Source organism: Diuraphis noxia, unplaced genomic scaffold (assembly GCF_037042655.1).
Source record: "Diuraphis noxia isolate RWA-SAM2 unplaced genomic scaffold, SU_Dnox_SAM2 contig0004, whole genome shotgun sequence".
Classification (NCBI taxonomy): Eukaryota; Metazoa; Arthropoda; class Insecta; order Hemiptera; family Aphididae; genus Diuraphis; species Diuraphis noxia.
This window is the reverse complement of record NW_028301714.1, coordinates 44,954,471-44,971,067: the sequence shown is the minus strand read 5'-3', so window position 1 is coordinate 44,971,067 and position 16,597 is coordinate 44,954,471. Positions and strand designations below refer to the sequence as shown.

Sequence of the window (16,597 nt, the reverse complement as noted above, 5' to 3'; positions counted from 1 at the left end):
GTTCGTATCTCGGGAAGTTCAAAAGCACAAATGTCGGGATTTTCGGCACAAATCAGCACAGATGAAGCACAAATTAATGACACCATTCAAATTTTTAAATATGAAAATGGGGGTGCAACCATTTCCCCAGCACCCCCTATGAAAAACGTTCGTATCTCGGGAAGTTCAAAAGCACAAATGTCGGGATTTTCAGCACAAATCAGCACAGATGAAGCACAAAAAAAGGCTCTTAGTTTTGTTTTGAAATTCCAAAGTGGGGGTGCAACCATTTCCCCAGCACCCCCTATGAAAAACGTTCGTATCTCGGGAAGTTCAAAAGCACAAATGTCGGGATTTTCAGCACAAATCAGCACAGATGAAGCACAAAAAAAGGCTCTTAGTTTTGTTTCGAAATTCCAAAGTGGGGGTGCCAGGGAAATGGACATGACAAACAGTCATTGTAAATGGCAACTGGCGAGATACAGTGATTGATTACTGATTCGATTGAGCGTTTTCGTGTTTTTCAATTTTCAATTATAATCGTATTGGAAAATATATTATATTATATTTTTGAAACAATGCAATAGTGATAAAAGAATAAAAGAACAGCTAATGGCCAGTTAAATGTAAACCTAGTATTATGATTGTTTGTGATAAAAAAGCTCTCCCTGTAATCGTGGACATTTTAGATTGGGTCGAATGCATTATTATGTAGAATCAAAATAAGTATACGTTTTTCGCATTGTTATCATTAATCGTTTTGCCGTTAGTAGAGTGTCGGTCTCTCTTTCTATCCACCCCCCCCCCCCATGGTTGCGCCATCAAGTGATTAATTTCACTCGTGGCAGTTCTCGTGTCGTCGTTTGTATGTCATTTTAATAAAATGTATACCAGCTAATAATACGGCCCGGCGTTATTGTCGTCGTCAAGGGGTGCCCATTCGGACGATGACGATAATCGGTCGGCGAGGATGACACCAATAAAAACCGGTCATCTCGCGGAGAACGTCGCGCGATCTATTATGTACACCGGGCCCAAGCCGCCACTGGTATCTAATATTATATTATATTATTATTGTTGTACTGTATGTATGTATCGTCGTCGTCGTATTTCGTCACGCAAATTTCGTTGAGCAACTATAATAATGATAGTAATAATATTAATAATAACCTAACCCTACATCAGCGTCGGCGATGTTTTCTACTGCCGCCACTGCCGGCAGTAGGTAGCAGGCAAAGGCCCAGGGGCGCAATAATATTGAACGCTTTCGAGTGCCGCTGCGGCGTGTATAATTGCTTGTTACCGCTTTTCGAGTACCATCGCTACTACTAATACAACAGCTATAGTAACTATACGTCGCGCGGTGGACCCCTGCTGTAGCAGCGACCCGCGAAAAACATTCACTTCGATCCCCCTCGGAAGACACACTGACGGCGGCCCGTGTATTTGTAAATAATTCACGATAATTTCACACTTGTCACGGGGTGAGCAGCTTTTTTTCGGTTTTGATTTTTTTTTTTTTCGTTTTTTTCCCTCCCGTCCCATTCCGTTTTATTTCATTTCCTTTTATTACATTATATCATTATATTATATACCGCACCGCCGTCCCATTATTTGTCACCCGTCTCCTATATTATGTGTACAATATATAACATACATATATATATATTATACACACACAGACACGCGATTACAGCTTCAACTGCAGCTCGAATCGGTGTTATGTGTGCGCCAGCGATTACGACCCGCTGAGATTTCCTGGTCAACGTCTCTGCACACGGACGCACGCAAACACGTGCACTTAGGTCCACGAAAAACGCCTTTGGCACGCCTCGTTTGGCACGCACAATGCAAACGTCGTCGCATCGCCACACCAGCACCACACCGTTGCGGTCATGGTTTTAAGTTGTTTCGAGGTTTTTTTTTCCGTTAAACAGTCTCAACATTACCCCCCCCCCCCCCCTCACCCAACCCACCACCGATGCCTATATATTTGGTCCTACTTGCACCCCAATGAGAGGTACTATACGCTCGCTATATACTCATCGGGACATTTCCCGTGTAAACCGCAATAAAATATTTGTCCCGAGCACGCTCGCTGTTCGACGACCGAATCGAACCAGCCACGCTGCACTTGAGACGCGCCTTGTATAGGTACCTAACACGCCACGGCGTATTTATTTATTGTCGGTGTACAACAATTGTAAATGCGCGTAAAATTGTGCTGTACGCATAATATATTGCATATATATGTATAGCGCTGGCTACAGTTTTAACGAGTTTCTTTGTGTTGCCGATTTTTTTTCAAACTTAAATTCGCACGAACATGACCGGATCGGTTATCCGCTTTTTGCAATAGGTTGGTGACGCTAAATACTTACATGACGTGGATTTTATATTATTAAACGATATATAGGTACCTACCTACTAACATAAATCCATGCAGGTAATTGATAATATTCTTGAAGTTTATCTTTTCAGAAAATTAAGTACAGCCGAGGACAATATCAAACAAATCGATCATTACAAAAATAGCTGCCATTTTGTTTCCATCCAATCGAGTTACTGTAGCTGGAGTTTTCGTGTCTTGTTCCATAAGAATTTTATTATTTGTTAACATGTTTTATTAATTTTGGTACTTGACATTATATCATATTAATCTTCATTGAGTGTTAATGTTTTACTACGTACATTTCACCAGCCCCTCCAAGTTTGAAAACCTTTGTTTATTATTCACCAATAATTAGTGTGTAATTTGTGTAAATTTGTGCGAACATTTTCAAAATTTGTGCGATAAAGGATTTTGGACAAATCCAAAAAATCTTTGGGGGGGCTGAAGAAATGTTCTCCGGCCCCCCCTAAGTGTAAAAAACCTACTTTTCGGGAATTTTTTTTTACCAAAAATTAGTGCGCGATTAGAGTGAATTTGTGTGACCGAAATGAAAATTTGTGCGCCCCTCCTTGGCCCCCGAAATTGCGTTCAACCGTTTTGACCATTTCCCCAGCCCCCCCTCGAGGGCGAATAATCGACTTTTCGGGAATTTTTTTTTACCAAAAATTAGTGCGCGATTAGAGTGAATTTGTGTGACCGAAATGAAAATTTGTGCGCCCCTCCTTGGCCCCCGAAATCGCGTTCAACCGTTTTGACCATTTCCCCAGCCCCCCCTCGAGGGCGAATAATCGACTTTTCGGGAATTTTTTTTTACCAAAAATTAGTGCGCGATTAGAGTGAATTTGTGTGACCGAAATGAAAATTTGTGCGCCCCTCCTTGGCCCCCGAAATTGCGTTCAACCGTTTCAAAGCAACCTATTACGCTAAGAAAACCTATCGATACTAATTTTTATACCTTTAGTGTACTTGCCATTTGAAAACATTTATTTGTGGTGGACTTGGGCTAAAAACCTAACAGCCGTGAATAGCAGCTCTAATTGAGGTAAGTTCTTCATTTTGAATATTTTTAATTCTAAGAAAAAGGATACGAGTAAGTATGCGCAAACAGATTATAATATTATGTTAAATATCCAAGATTATATTTAATATTATAGTAATAGTGTGTGTAATAATAATAATTAGTAATTTATTGATAACACATTTTTAAGTTTTAAAAATAATAATTAACCATGATCAATAAAACATCATTGAATTAATTAAATTAGAAAAATCATAAAAATATTACATTCTTACGGTAAAGATAATAGTTTTTGTTCATGAATACAACATAGATCGCTAAACGTAAAAGACAGAATAATGCATAGTATAAGCAGGTTATTAACATTTTTGTGACCTGATCGTAATTTTATTGGTAAGAATAGGTAAGGTAATGGTCACGAGTTTTAGTATATTAACCGGCCATAATAAAGTTAAACATCCCATTTTTCATTAAAGTATTATACGCATTTACTGTTTTATATTATTCATATATATAATTTTATGTATTGAAATATGTCGGATGTATTTTAGTAGATTTTTACTAAGCTGGTCCAAATTTTACGCGGCCCACCGAGTTTATCGCGGTTACTCGTTTCGCCCATCTGTGCGTGCTTAATAATATGTAAGAATAATATACAATTTTTTTTAAGTATGTAATCAGTTTTATTAATTTGATATTAATGATAACATTTATCGCACTTCTAAAAATACGTTTTGGCAAACTAATTTACGAGTACCTACAACACGGACCACTGTGCGCGGCCGTGCATAACAGCACTTTTTGGGCAAGTTCTTTATTTTGTATTTCTTTAAATATTTTCTACTTTAGGAAAAAAGGAAAAATGATATGATAGTTGATGGAAATATTTGGAATGGTTATATTATAATATATTCTTATTTTTCCGATGATCTGAAGAACAAGTTTTATATTGGCTTGGGTAAATACATGTTGTATTGGCTGAAATTTAATAAAATTAATATAACTATCAAGCGATATTTATAATTATAAGTTGTATAACAGAAAAAGAATAGCTCTCTTCAATTGTAACAATCACGAATAGTTATAATTTATAAATAACACCACATGGTCACCCGTTTATTTATCAGTAACATGAAATAATAATAGCATTGTCCCACAAACGCGTGTGTTTATGTACATCATTTCTTTTTCTTTATCTCTAATAATAAAATGACATATCTATTTTACTAGTTATGTTAATAATTGTGGATATTATCAAATCGTTTTATCAATGTTTTCTTATTTCTACTAGTATTTTTATAATAACTAAGTAGGTATATTAGTGAAAATTGTAGGTGTTTATATATTGATATAATACCTACAAGTTTTGAGTACTGTTTAGCTATTATTACTTATTGATTTTTATAAAATGGCTGGAAGAAAGCCTGCTGTTCCACCAAGTCAGATTATAGATGCCGTGTTGATTTTCAAAGATGATGTGATAAATCGTGAAAATGGAAGTATGTTTAACAATATAATTATTATTTATACTACATTTCCTGTATACTAATGTAAAGCTAGAAAATATAATATACTTGTATATTATGTTTAGTACTTATAATTTATACTATAATATTATATTTAAGCTATAATGCCGGACATGGTTATAATTGAGTTACGGTAGACGGTACAGCGAAAACACACGCGGACAAATGATGCGTGGATATGACGACGTCCGTTTTATAGTATCGCTCTCGTCCCTCGATTATATTGTTCCCTGAACCCAGCTCCAGTGTTCGGAACGTTCACTAAAAAAATTAATTTATTCAAGGAACCTTTTCACGTTCACGTGCGTAGTTTTTTTCAAACAAACACGTTCATGTTCATGTTCTTTGAAAAAATGAAAGCGTTCATCAGGTCATTCATTTATTTATTTTTTTTGTGAATCGTTCAATAAATTTATCAGTTAATATAAAAATCCGAAAACATATTTACATATACGAGTATACAACTCAGAAATTTACATTTTTTTAAGTATAAGCTGCTACAGTCCATATGGCATATGACATACATGCTATACCACTATATACGTTTAAACTTACCTATATTCATTTTTATTATTATTAGCCGATTAGTTAGGTTAGTTATACCATAACATTAAATCTACGAGTAGGATCGACATTTTATATTTTATAATATAAAATATTTTTAAATTAGTTACTAGTCTAATAATTACTAGATATTTATTACGTGTACATATTATACAAATGGTACCTAGATGCCTTTGTTTATTAATTTAAATTGTCGTAACTTAAATGTAGCTGAGCATTTTAACAGGTTTATATATCATTTAGTCATAACTCATAAGAGTTTTTACTTGTCAGACGTCAGCTGATTTTTGATTTTTGTTTTAATATGACTCTTATTTTTATTAACTTATTAATACATAATGGATATCTTCATATTTTGTATAACAATATGGTATAAAAACAAATATATTTGGCGCTGTACTGAGTACAATACGTTAAATATAAATGAAGTTCATGTTTCTAAGTACCAAATATTTAACATGTAATTATTGTATTATAAAAATATCATTATTTACCAAGTACCTATATTTATTATTATTTATTATACATAATATATTGTAGACACAATATTAAATGATTTAACTTGCAATATTCTAACACTGTCTAATAGCGCCCAGAAAATTTTTTAAACATCGTGTAAGTAGGTACACTGTAACTAGTTATCATATTTTAACGAATTTTATGTTAACATATCATATAAACATATTATAAATATGTAATTTAATAATATATTAATATGTATTAATATAAAACATGTTTTTATATCATTGACAAAATATTTGTATGACGTTATATTTTTAACAATACTTTTTTTAACAATTTATTAAAAAGACTAAATAAGATTATCTATAAAATATATAATTTTATTTAATGTATTTAACTACCTATACATTTATATATTTTTTTAATTTTTTGTATAAATTGTTTTTTTATGGTCTTAATAATACTTTATTATGTTTAATCTTAAAAAATATTAGTAAGTTATAAAATTTTTCTATAACAAATTAATTAAAACAATGTACCTATATTATACAATTAATAAAAATAAGTTATAATAATGATTAACACATACACAATTAATTAAAAAATAATTTTAAAAAAATGATTAATATGTAATTACTAATTACTAATTAAGATTAATCATTCTAAATCAAATTAGTTAGCATATTTTTTATATATTGTTAGTCATTGTAATGTATAATGTTTATTCGTGATAAGGTTATCAACATTAAGTATTATAATAAGTAATAGGTTGTAAAGCATAGTTTTTACGTCCCCAAATTGCTAGATAGCTTTGTACACCGATGATCGTGGTTTCGATTAATTTTTTTTTATTATTTTATAATAATTATGGTTTCGACATTTTATTTTCGAAATTTGTCACACCATAATAATATTATGAACAATACATTTTTCACTTCGTTCAAAATTTAAAATGGTGTTGAAGAAATGTATGTTTACTGCACACTGTACAGTTAACAATAATACATTTATAAATTAATTTTATCAATAGAACTTGCTGTGGCCACAAATAATATTTGGAGTAAAATAAGTGAACATTTAAATTATAAATTATCTGCTAATGCAATCCATACATTTGTACAACTAAAAAGGCACGGAATTTGGGAAAAACTAGGTTTTTCCACGAAAAAAACCTTACCAATATCCCCTGAAACAATAATAGGAGTTCAAAATGATCTTGAAAGTGGTATGTTATTCAAAGTGACAAGTATTATACATTTATTCGATCGAATAAACTAAATTAATTGATTTATATTTTACTTAGATGAATTTACAGAGTCGAGTAATGATGACGATTGTATCCCGCAAAAAAAATTTGTTTTTACTTTATCAGCTGATGAGTGGCAACAAATTCAACCTCGAGAAATTAGTTATAAATTGTCTGATAAAAATAACCCTATTCGGACTTCACGTTCATATGTAGTTTTACCAAAAGGTACTTGGACTCCAGTTCTTGCAGAACATTTTTGGATACACACCGAATTACCTTGTTGTTTATCCTTCAAAAGAGCAAAAGTTTTTCCTAATGGACAAGTATATGTTAAAGTTGTAGGACGTTGCTCAGTTTGTGAATCATACTTTGAAGGTGTTGTATCTCAAAGACCAGCAGAAAATGCCAAGTAATACATTTATTGTTTATTATTATACCTAATTTCAGAAATTTCAAATATTTTATATAAAAAAAAATTATTATATATTTTTCAGGTATCATACTGTGATAGCAAACCATATTCCGAGAAAATTGATTCTATTGTTCAAAGTCAATTTCTGAATTTTATTTCGAAAATCCTAAAGAATGGTATTACGTCTTCAACATATACAGAACGAGCTGATATTATAATTAACAAGTTGAATCCGGAATTAAAAATGATGGAATATAACACAACGTTGGCTATTTGTGATTCTACTATGGGTAACGTTATACATTCAATGTTAACAGAATTTCCAACTATAAAAGAAACGATACGGTGTACATCGAATTGTCAAACAAAATATAATACTCTAGTGTATTTGACTTATCAAACGGAAGATGGTCATATAAACAATTTACAACAATTTATTGATAATCGCCAACCCACTGAACAATCACAATGTACTCAAGAGGTGTCTGGAATCTATTGTGATGGGATGAAACAAATAATATCTGAATTCTCAGATATGCATCTGTTTATAGATGTCCTTCATTGGGAAGGTAATCTTCTTTATATATTAAAGTAAATAAATACATTTTAGGAGTATCATGTATGATGATGAAGTAGGGAATAAACGTTATTAGCAAAAATCATAACAATTTTCATATTTAATATCCGGTCAATGATTGTAACATAGTGAAACGAAATCGATTTTATATACTATCTAGATACCTTATATTAACCACTTCTATTATCACCTCTAAAAACATTTTAATTAAATTATATTTTGTGTAGATAAACTAATTATTATTTTAACGCCAAACCGTTATCAATACAAACACAACTATACTATTAGTATTGTTATACTTATTATAAAAATAAAATGAATATGTTGAACTTTGATAAAAACAAAAAAAAATATATACTTTGCTATTTTATGTGTATTGTGTATAGATACATAATATTAATAGTACGAAGAGAAAAATTACTGTACAACAACTTCTTTGAATTTATACACACTGAATTATATTTTATAATATTATTGCAGGAGAAAAGGCAATTTCTAAAGATCGCAGCTGTGAAGCAGCTGCTCAGGTAAAGGAAAAGTTATGTGATATTCCACAAATTATATTGCATAACTCAAAAACCTATGAGCTTAGAGGAGTACTCAGCTTCAAAGCCGGAAAATCTAAATTGAGAAATTCAACAGGGCATTATTGTGCCTTCGCAAAACGAGGGTCAAGCAACTGGGAACAATTTGATGACATGAAAAAAAAACCAATTCCTGTCAAAGACACAAAAGTTGTGAATTGCGAATTTCTTGTATACACAATATAATAAATTTTAAAAGTTTAATTTTTTTAAATTTTTAAATTTTTTTTTTTTAATGCATTATATTCAAAAATATTATTGAAAAACGATCAATTTTATCATGGTTTTTATAAACCCACACCAAATGATCCGGCTAATATTGTCATATCCTTTTTGGATGGGATGTTTTACTTTAATATCCTAAAACTTGTGAACGATACCTTACATCTCCTTAACAATAAAATTACGATTAGGTCACAACGATGTTAATAAACTGACCATACCATATATTATTCTGTCTTTTACGTTTTTCTAATTTAATTAATTCAATGATGTTTTATTGATCATGGTTAATTATTTTTTTTAAAACTTAAAAATGTGTTATCAATAAATTACTAATTATTATTATTACACACACTATTACTATAATATTAAATATAATCTTGGACATTTAACATAATATTATAATCTGTTTGCGCATACTTACTCGTATCCTTTTTCTTAGAATTCAAAATATTCAAAATGAAGAACTTACCTCAATTAGAGCTGCTATTCACGGCTGTTAGGTTTTTAGCCCAAGTCCACCACAAATAAATGTTTTCAAATGGCAAGTACACTAAAGGTATAAAAATTAGTATCGATAGGTTTTCTTAGCATTATAGGTTGCTTTGAAGCGGTTGAACGCAATTTCGGGGGCCAAGGAGGGGCGCACAAATTTTCATTTCGGTCACACAAATTCACTCTAATCGCGCACTAATTTTTGGTAAAAAAAAATTCCCGAAAAGTCGATTATTCGCCCTCGAGGGGGGGCTGGGGAAATGGTCAAAACGGTTGAACGCAATTTCGGGGGCCAAGGAGGGGCGCACAAATTTTCATTTCGGTCACACAAATTCACTCTAATCGCGCACTAATTTTTGGTAAAAAAAAATTCCCGAAAAGTAGGTTTTTTACACTTAGGGGGGGCCGGAGAACATTTCTTCAGCCCCCCCAAAGATTTTTTGGATTTGTCCAAAATCCTTTATCGCACAAATTTTGAAAATGTTCGCACAAATTTACACAAATTACACACTAATTATTGGTGAATAATAAACAAAGGTTTTCAAACTTGGAGGGGCTGGTGAAATGTACGTTGTTTTACTGCTATACTATTATGCGAACATAATTGTATTAGTATAGATTGCTCAAACACAATTAATTCTATCAAAAATAACATCATCGACGGTCGTAATGTTTTAGATATTTTACTACATGTAAAGTTTTATAAACTTTCAAAAGAAAGTTAGCTAACAATATTTAAGCATTTTTTAAATAATTATGTAATCATTACATTAAATACTTATAATGAATATTATATATACTAGTTATTATAGTATTATATTGTGGTGGGGCTGTGGTAATATATTTAAAGTTTTAAATATTAATCAGCTAAATTATTTCATGAAGAAATAACTGTGAATAATTAGAATTTTTCAAACCAAAACAAGTTATTGTATGAAAAATAAATTCAATTTTGAATTAAAATGGATACTACACAAACCAAAAAACTTCGATAAATAAAATTCTTATGGTTGAAACTTTAAACCTAAATATTATTTTATCAACTTTTACTTTATTTTTCATTAGGATCAAATCAAAATAGTATAGGTTGGGTCCAAACAGGGGCATTTAAATTAATTTATATTTCGTGAATGGGTTTCGTCTAAAAATTTGTACTTTATAGTGTATAAGTATCCAGATAAATGACTAGGTCAGTTGGTAACTCCTTTCCTGTTATTTTTTTGAAAATACTACAAAATATATAAATGGCAATAATATTATATGCGTGAAAATAATTTTAAGTTTTAAAATGTTACTAGTTATTGTTATATATAGTTATGAATACCTAAATGTGAAAAAACTTAATTACATATATGACTTTGTAAGTTGTCAGTTGCAGCGAATAGTAAAAGTTAAAAGTGTTCTTGAACCTATACTTACTATGGATAAATTAATACCTAAACAATGTGTTACCTAGTGTTAGTCTTCTAGAACACGATCTCTTGAATACAATGCCGAACGTTGCTTACATAATATAAAAAATTATATATATATATTATACATTGACAAATCAAAATAATATGTTGTTTAACTAATATTTATTTTCATTATAAAACAATGCCTATTTTCCTGGTTTTTGTCCCAACTCATCAATGACTTCTTCAGGAGTTAAATTTATATTACGGTATACCGACAACATGGTCATCATTAATTCGGGACATTACAACATTTAAGGACGATGTACCTATAGTAATTATTTTGTACATAATGACTCATATTATTAATGAGTAATCGGCTCATTAGCAATGACTTAAGGTGAAATTAAAAATATTTATACAATACTCGATTATTATTTAAAAATATATACCAGGCACGGCACGGGACTTCTTTTATTCGTATTAGTAGAAAAATATTCGTTTATTCTTTTCATTTTTATTGTTTTATAAAATATTTAAACAGTAAGTACAATTTACTAAACGTCCAAAGCGTAAGGAATTTGATTGAAAACTGAGAAATAGATTATATACTATAGTATTAGCGATACTGCGATAGGTATTAAGGCATATTATATCGGATTACACAGATCTATAAATATTCTACGATTGTCGACCCTCATGTTTGTGTTTGAACAAATTTCCCAATAATTTGAATACCCCCCCCCCCCGCGTGTACGCCACTGTGCTGCGCTAATATACACAGACCATATTTCTATACGTCTATACACAGTTACTTAACGGCGGACTAAACGGATTGTATAGAATTCAGAAATGTAGGTTATATTATGTACTGGGTATATTATAAATAATACATATTATGTATATAATATGGTATATACATGAACCTTCTTCGTAATCTAAACTTACGGAATCACAATATTGAATAAGGCGATAAAGAATTCAAATACATTAATATGAAACGCAGGTATAGGTACACTGTGCTCTAAAAACTTCATAAGAAATTTCATCGAAAATCGTTTTGTGGTTTTTTTTTTTTAATGGTTATTATTTAGTAATGTAATTTTAAAGTAGGATTTATTTTATAAGTAGGCATTATATATAGTTGATTTGTATGATTTTTTTTTTTAATTTTATGTTGTGTTCGGAAACCTCATCGTTTTCTAAATATACAGGACAACATTTAATTGTGTTTTTTTTTTAAATTTAATTTAAATTTTTTATAAAAGATTATATTAGATAAACCAAAAGTACAATGTTATTTTTTTATTTTTCGACGTTAAACACATATTATTAAGTGTTTATTCTAATTGCCATAAATGCAATTGTATTCTAATAAAAAAGTTTAGTAATTATTTAAATATTTTGCTCTCTAAAACGTTTACAGACAGTAACAAAATACTAAATAACAAAAAACTGATATTTATAAAATATAAATTTTTATACTATAATACAAAACTAATATCAATCAAATTAAATAATTCAATTGTAATTGTTGACTATAACTTCTGCACATTACACGCATTGTGAATTTAATTTAAGCAAATGCAATCTGCACTGATCATTTATCGTGTCACACGCTTATTTGACGCATTAACATTAATTGTTTCTTATATTTAAAGCATTATGTTCACTTTGATTGGTTGGAAAATGTTCGGTTGATTAACAATTAAGATATAATATTCTATTATTCTTGTCTGCCGTTTGGGGAGATTGTGAAATGTCATGTCATGTCGTAGTAACGCTGAAATGGAGAGTTTTTCTATAACAATAGGATTAATGTTTTGAAACTAACATTTTATGCAAATTCCATTCTTTTATAATATTTTTTTATATGGATAATAAATTAATATTTTATTTAATATAGATAAATAAATAATACATCAGAGTATAGAAAAAAAAAATTCAATTAAAATGTATATTATTGAGAACTGTGGTAGGCAGTGTATCTAATGAGTAATCTTTAACACTATAGATATAATTTTATAGTTGATTAATTAATTATAATTATGTTTGATGATCTCACATCAATAGTAATATCATCATATTTAACAATTATAAAAATGTAGTTTTGTATAAACACCAATTATATAATTAAATACCTAGAAAATTAAACAGATATCAAAGATATCATTAAGTAATGTACTTTTTGGTTTCGTATAACGATGAATGTAATTGAAGTTTTTACTATAATATTATGCTTTCGTTTGATCTTGATCTTGAATAATATAATATACCAATATGGTAAATAACAGGACCCACTGTAAAATATTAAATAGTCAAATAATATCTGATTTTGTATTGAATTTGAGTTTAATTGATATTTCTTATCACATTTGAAAAAAATATATTTATATAGAACACCGTTGTTGAATTTGTAATTTTGTCTAAGACCCAATGAGCTTGGCACCTTTCTCTTCTAATTTTAATGACAGAGGCTGACTGTGAAACCAAGCTTCGTCTAGAACAGTCTCTGGATCGGTTTCCAATGCCGGGTGCGCAGTGTTCGGTAGAGCCACGTTGTATCCCGGGAACCAAGTGGGAGGCGTAGACCCTCTAAGTACAGCCGCTGATTGATGAGGTTCTCTAGTTTCCAACAACAAGTTGCGAGGCGCCTCTTGGTCTTCGGTCGTAGACGTTTGTTTGTCGGGAAAACTTCCACCAAGCAATACCTGCAGATCGTCAACATTATCTATAGCCACCGCTTCTGCCACGGCAACGTTCAGCTTGGGAACAATAGTGTCCAGGCGTGAGCCTATTTCCATTTCCGGATCCTTCACATTGATGATGGTCGGAGGTGAATGAGGTACGACCATATCCTGCATATAAAACAATTATTATTGTAAATACTAGTACCTACGTATGATACGTTTAATAGCAATGTAAGCCGCCTTACTTCAGTTGATATGGCTGCTGTAGGACCGAGTGCTACGAGAGGAGCCTCGAGGCTACCTTTGGAAAACAGGTGTTCATATACTTTGATCGGATCAGTGTTCATGCTTAATCCGTTCTCTATTGATCTCATTATATACGCTAAGTACTGCGGATCTACGTTGTTTTCCTTAAATACCGGTAATTTTGACAGATAAGTAAATATGTTTAACACAGCCTTATACAGTAGATTAAACGATTAAACAATTATGAAATAAATTCCTTACGGTCTCTTCTCGGTTTTCTTTGGACGTGGCGTCATACATGTCGATTATTTTCTTTTTCGGTCTTCGTTCATCCAGTATCGTGATGCCACCTAAGACTTCAGACAGTTCAATATCTTTGTTTTCAGCTTCGACTAACTTTTGAACAGTTTGTAAAGTAACTTTGCATTTTTCAGCGGGACATGGGCAGGGACAACAAGGAGTAGGACGCGTAGCTTTGGATTCAGAAATCTTCTTGGATGGATTACCGTAGCATCGACAATCGTCAATTTTATTTCCCTGCGTAATAAGTAACATCGTAGGTATGGTTTATTTAATTTTAATAAATTTATACTCACAGTTTCCATTTTAATTATTTCTTTATATTTTTCTGAAATATATATTAGAACAAATGAACCTTTATATATTTATTTAAATAAGATTTCGGATTATTTATTGTAAGTAAATAATAATACTTCTGAAACTAATGAAAAATAAAATAATACATAAAATGTCTTATGTGTTATTTTTAAATAACAATATATGTTGATGACAGATAAATACATTTTAACTCCATTGCAACCAAATATAACCATGAAGCAAATAACTTTTGAACCAGTGTATAAATATCACAAATTTAAAAAATAAAACCATTCTTAGGCCGCGCGCACATTGTGTACGAATTTGTTTCGTACGAAAACGTACGAATACTGGTCGTACGAATTGATTGCGCACATTGAATACGTTTTATTCATACGATTTATTCATTTATCCATTGCCGGCGTACGAACGTTAATGAAATCCGGACAAGTTCGGATTGTTTTCGTACGTCCAAGTTACACGTACGTATACGTACGAACAAATCGCACCAAGTCTGCGCGCTCACATAGTATTTGGTAGATCGGGATCGTTCGTGCGTGTACGTACAAGTTCGCACGAATCAAATTCGTACGAAAACGCATTCAATGTGCGCGCGACCTTATGATTTATAATATGTACAGGTAAAATTTTCAGTCCAAGTATACCATTTTTTTTTTTTTTTGAAACAAGACTGTTTTTATTCAATAAATATTCTAATAAATGTTGCCTATAGTATAATATAATATACCTAATACCTATATAATGCATTGTACGTTTTTGCATATAATAGAATATTATTCGCAGGTCTATTGAATTTAGTGTTAAAATATTTATAAAATGGTTGTATTTTTAATGATTATGTCTTTTCATATAAAATATATAGGTATTACAAATAAATTGGTAGATACAGATACCTAATATTTTTTGAACATTATGTACAATTTATTCATCTTACCCGATCATGGCCCGCATCAATTTTTTCAATGATTTATTTAATATTTTAATATAAGTAGAATTGTAATTAATAAGTCTTTTCTTTTCGTGTTTTTAAAAGGATATAGTATCTGTTTTATTGTTTTTACTTTCTGGTGCATGGGTCTAAACATATACCTTGTACAAACTTGCGTTCACGTGTTTATGCTGCGATAAACTTAAATCGTGTCGATTCCGTTTTATCGAACTGACTTACCCAAGTTTTTCGTTCTCACACACACACGCACACACTCACAAATATATTTACTAGTAGGATTTTAGTCTAAATAACCTTTTTCATTGCATTTAAGAGTTAAGACTGAAATGCATGTAATTCTCAGTTCGTCAGTCGATGTTTTAATGCTCTTAACATCACGCGAAGTTAAAAAATCATCATTTGTATTTACTTGAAGGTATTTGTGTTCCACTTGTCATCACTTGGTATTCATGGCTGTCGTTATTCATGTTATCCTTAGGTACTAGTATAGCTAATCAAAAAGAACGACAATACGTGAGTAGGTTTCAGTAAATTTATTTATCAAGCCCTGTTCTTAACGCAGGGCATACGGGACATCCACACGGGATCCCACATTTTATAATATATAATACAATATTACTATTATGCAATGTATACTGGTACAAGCTAATTTTAAGCTGTGTATTATTTAGAATTATTTTACCTCATTAAAATCATCCAACATTTACATAATTATAAGTTAATAAAAATTGAGTGATTTAGTGTTAAGATATTATTTTGATCATCGTATAGGAAATATTTTTTATTATGAAAACGTCCTACTGTTTTTTTGTTTTAATGTCTATATAATTTGACCATATAACATAAATTTGTAGGTTAAAAATATCATCGAAGAAGTAAAGGCCTTTATTGGATTCTTTAGATATTATAATGACTAATTTTAAAGTAAGTTATGAGCATTTTTAAAATAATGCTTTAAACTACTTTATTGTTCAATTGTTTTAACGTATCTTCAATAGAAAATAAAACTTTACTATACTACATAAAGTCAAAAAATATACATATATTTAGTTGTTGATTAAGCAGAATTAAATAACCAAGTATATAGATATATATAAACTAAACAAAATCTACGTATAATTGTATAATAATATAGGAGTGAAATATTTAAATTTAAATTTAAAATATAATGAAAAGTTTATAAATGACTTGAGAGTTGTAATAGGAAATGATCGCAGAAA

At 30.6% G+C, this 16,597-nt stretch overlaps 2 protein-coding genes across 4 annotated transcripts; one reads left to right on the top strand and one right to left on the bottom strand.

Moving 5' to 3' along the window:
• The first annotated feature begins 7,689 nt into the window (after positions 1–7,689).
• LOC149056111 (uncharacterized) lies at positions 7,690–8,978 on the top strand. Its single transcript, XM_089227694.1, has 2 exons — positions 7,690–8,171; positions 8,660–8,978. Exons 1-2 carry the CDS (start codon positions 7,847–7,849, stop codon positions 8,947–8,949), a joined length of 615 nt encoding a protein of 204 aa, XP_089083820.1. The 5' UTR covers positions 7,690–7,846; the 3' UTR covers positions 8,950–8,978.
• Positions 8,979–13,124: 4,146 nt separating this feature from the next.
• On the bottom strand, positions 13,125–15,013 carry LOC107163140 (uncharacterized). 3 transcript variants are annotated; one of them, XM_089226617.1, is made up of 5 exons: positions 14,612–15,013; positions 14,407–14,438; positions 14,072–14,347; positions 13,810–13,974; positions 13,125–13,732 (listed from the first exon to the last, which is right to left on the bottom strand). In XM_089226617.1, exons 2-5 carry the CDS (start codon positions 14,413–14,415, stop codon positions 13,301–13,303), a joined length of 882 nt encoding a protein of 293 aa, XP_089082743.1. In that variant the 5' UTR covers positions 14,416–14,438; positions 14,612–15,013; the 3' UTR covers positions 13,125–13,300. The 3 variants fall into 3 exon arrangements, with proteins under 3 accessions (XP_089082743.1, XP_015365882.2, XP_089082742.1); XM_015510396.2 differs by lacking the exon at positions 14,612–15,013 and having other exon boundaries at positions 14,407–14,593; XM_089226616.1 differs by lacking the exons at positions 14,407–14,438; positions 14,612–15,013 and having other exon boundaries at positions 14,072–14,365.
• Positions 15,014–16,597: the final 1,584 nt, after the last annotated feature.